The sequence below is a fragment of the Osmerus eperlanus genome, chromosome 4, assembly GCF_963692335.1.
Source record: "Osmerus eperlanus chromosome 4, fOsmEpe2.1, whole genome shotgun sequence".
Classification (NCBI taxonomy): domain Eukaryota; kingdom Metazoa; phylum Chordata; class Actinopteri; order Osmeriformes; family Osmeridae; genus Osmerus; species Osmerus eperlanus.
In genome coordinates, this window is record NC_085021.1 from 22,579,718 (window position 1) to 22,582,066 (window position 2,349).

A 2,349-nucleotide genomic window follows, 5' to 3' on the forward strand; every position below is an offset into this window, starting at 1 on the left:
TCACACACACACATTATCTCTTTCCTTGTCAAAATACATTCCCAGCTGCTAAGTTGTTCCTGTTTCCATGGAGACACACAGCAACTTAAAATGGATATGCACTTCTTCATCTTCAGTTCTCCAGGAACAGGTTGTCATCAGCGTGTCCTTCAGGGTCGACAGGAGGCCGTGTCATCCCTCTGGGCCCTTTAGCTTCTTGCTGACTGTGTGGGGGGACTGTGTGTGTGGGGGGGGGGGGGACTGTGTGTGTGTGTGGGGGGGGGACTGTGTGTGTGTGTGGGGGGGGACTGTGTGTGTGTGACAGAGGGTAGAAAGAAATCTAAAGTGAGTGGGTTTTCAAAAAGCCGTAGGAGGTGTGTTAAAATGTTTGTGTGTCTGACGGCAGTGTAGTTAAGGCTATTCTAATGTGTGTGTGTCTGAAGGCAGTTTAGTTAAGACTATTCTTATGTATGTGCGTCACTCCCTGAAGAGGTGTGTGTGTTCTTCCCAGGCAGTGATGAGACAGTGTGAAGCCACACTAATGATCTGTCTGTAGAAGCACACCTGTTCTGGCCTGCTCTCTCTCCTCCTCTCTCCTCCTCTCTCTCCTCCTATCCTCTCTCTCTCCTCCTCTCTCTCCTCCTCTCTCTCCTCCTATCCTCTCTCTCTCCTCCTCTCTCTCCTCCTCTCTCTCCTCCTATCCTCTCTCTCTCCTCTCTCTCCTCCTATCCTCTCTCTCTCCTCCTCTCTCTCCTCCTATCCTCTCTCTCTCCTCCTCTCTCTCCTCCTATCCTCTCCACTCCTCTCTCCTCTCAGACTAACACTGATAAACACCCTGGCCTAGCAGATGCATATGTTAGCATTTTGCTGCGTGTGTTGATGACTAACAGTGCGTGTCCACTACAGCGACTACATCTCAACTCGAATCTCTTGGATTGCGTTGTGTTGCTTCCCACAATGCACCATGCAACTGATTCGCCTGGCTCCATTGAAAAGGAATGGAAAGCATTGTGTCGCTGTACTGGACATGCACTGTTAGTCAACATATTAGATATCCATCAGTTATCATATGTAACCTGTCTTACATGAAATACAGGGTTCATACTAATTTAATCATCTAATCTAATACTGTGTGCGTGTCTGGGTATATATGTGTGTGTCTGCGTGGGTGTGTACTGTGTGTGTGTGTGTGTGTGTGTGTGTGTGTGTGTGTGTGTGTGCAGGTAACCAGCCGTCTCCCTTGTCCTCGGTGGAGAGTTATGACCCTGTGCGTCGACGCTGGGAGACGCTGTCCTCCATGCCCTGCCCCCGCTGCTCCTGCTCCCTGCTGCAGACCCCCACCATGATGCTGGTGATTGGGGGCGTGGCCCAGGGGCCCAGCGACGCCGTGGAGGCTCTCTGCGTGAGAGAGGCCGCCTGATGCTAGGGGGCGTGGCCCAGGGGCCCCTGGGCCACTCACACACAAAGACTCACTCACATACACACTCACACAGTCTCACACACTCTCTGTCACGCACACACCTTTTGAACTGTGCAGCATCAGGACCAATGCAGGGTACTTCTCTGGAATCTGGAGGCCGTCATGCTTTTCTATTCTCTGGACTTTATTGCAGTGGAACCGTGCCCAGAGCAGTGGCATGGACTCGTGTGTGTGTTCTTTCTAACTTGTGCATCTGTGAGTAGAGAAGCATAAATAATGTGGTGTGAAACTGAAAAGCATCTTTTTTAGCCATCCTCCCACACACACGTGCGTGCGCACACACACACACAAGTGCTTGTACACACACACACACACACACAAGCAGAAACACACACACAAGTGCTTGTACACACACACACACACAAGCAGAAACACACACACAAGTGCTTGTACACACACACACACACACACAAGCAGAAACACACACACACACAAGCAGAAACACACACACACAAGCAGAAACACACACACAAGTGCTTTTACACACACATACACACACACTACACGCACACAAACAAAAACACTCACACACTGTGATATAGCCAGTCTAAACACAGGGACTTTGGCATCTGTCTCAGATAAATATTTATATAGATACATTATAACAAATATGTGTATATTTAACCCTTATTATAGCATCCACATATACATTTTATATTCTGATTACATAAATTCATAAAGAATTCAGATAACATAAAATAATATATTGAATCTGTTACTTAAACAGCTGAAAAGCTGGTGTAGAATAAAATACAACAGAGTAGAGTATTGTAGACTAGAATACAGTACAGTACAGTACTTCATAACCTCACAGTCACAGGTGTATTATAAACCTTCAGAAGCAGTTCATCTATTTCAGCATTAGTGAATTCCCATACTGGGGCGGCTTG

General features: G+C 47.4%; 1 protein-coding gene across 1 annotated transcript in view; it reads left to right on the forward strand.

Moving 5' to 3' along the window:
- Positions 1-1,399, forward strand: part of lamb2l (laminin, beta 2-like) — a 39,734-nt gene extending 38,335 nt beyond the window's left edge. Inside the window, 1 exon segment of the mRNA XM_062460560.1 lies at positions 1,237-1,399. Coding sequence (XP_062316544.1) covers positions 1,237-1,399 — 163 coding nt within the window.
- The last annotated feature ends 950 nt before the right edge of the window (positions 1,400-2,349 follow it).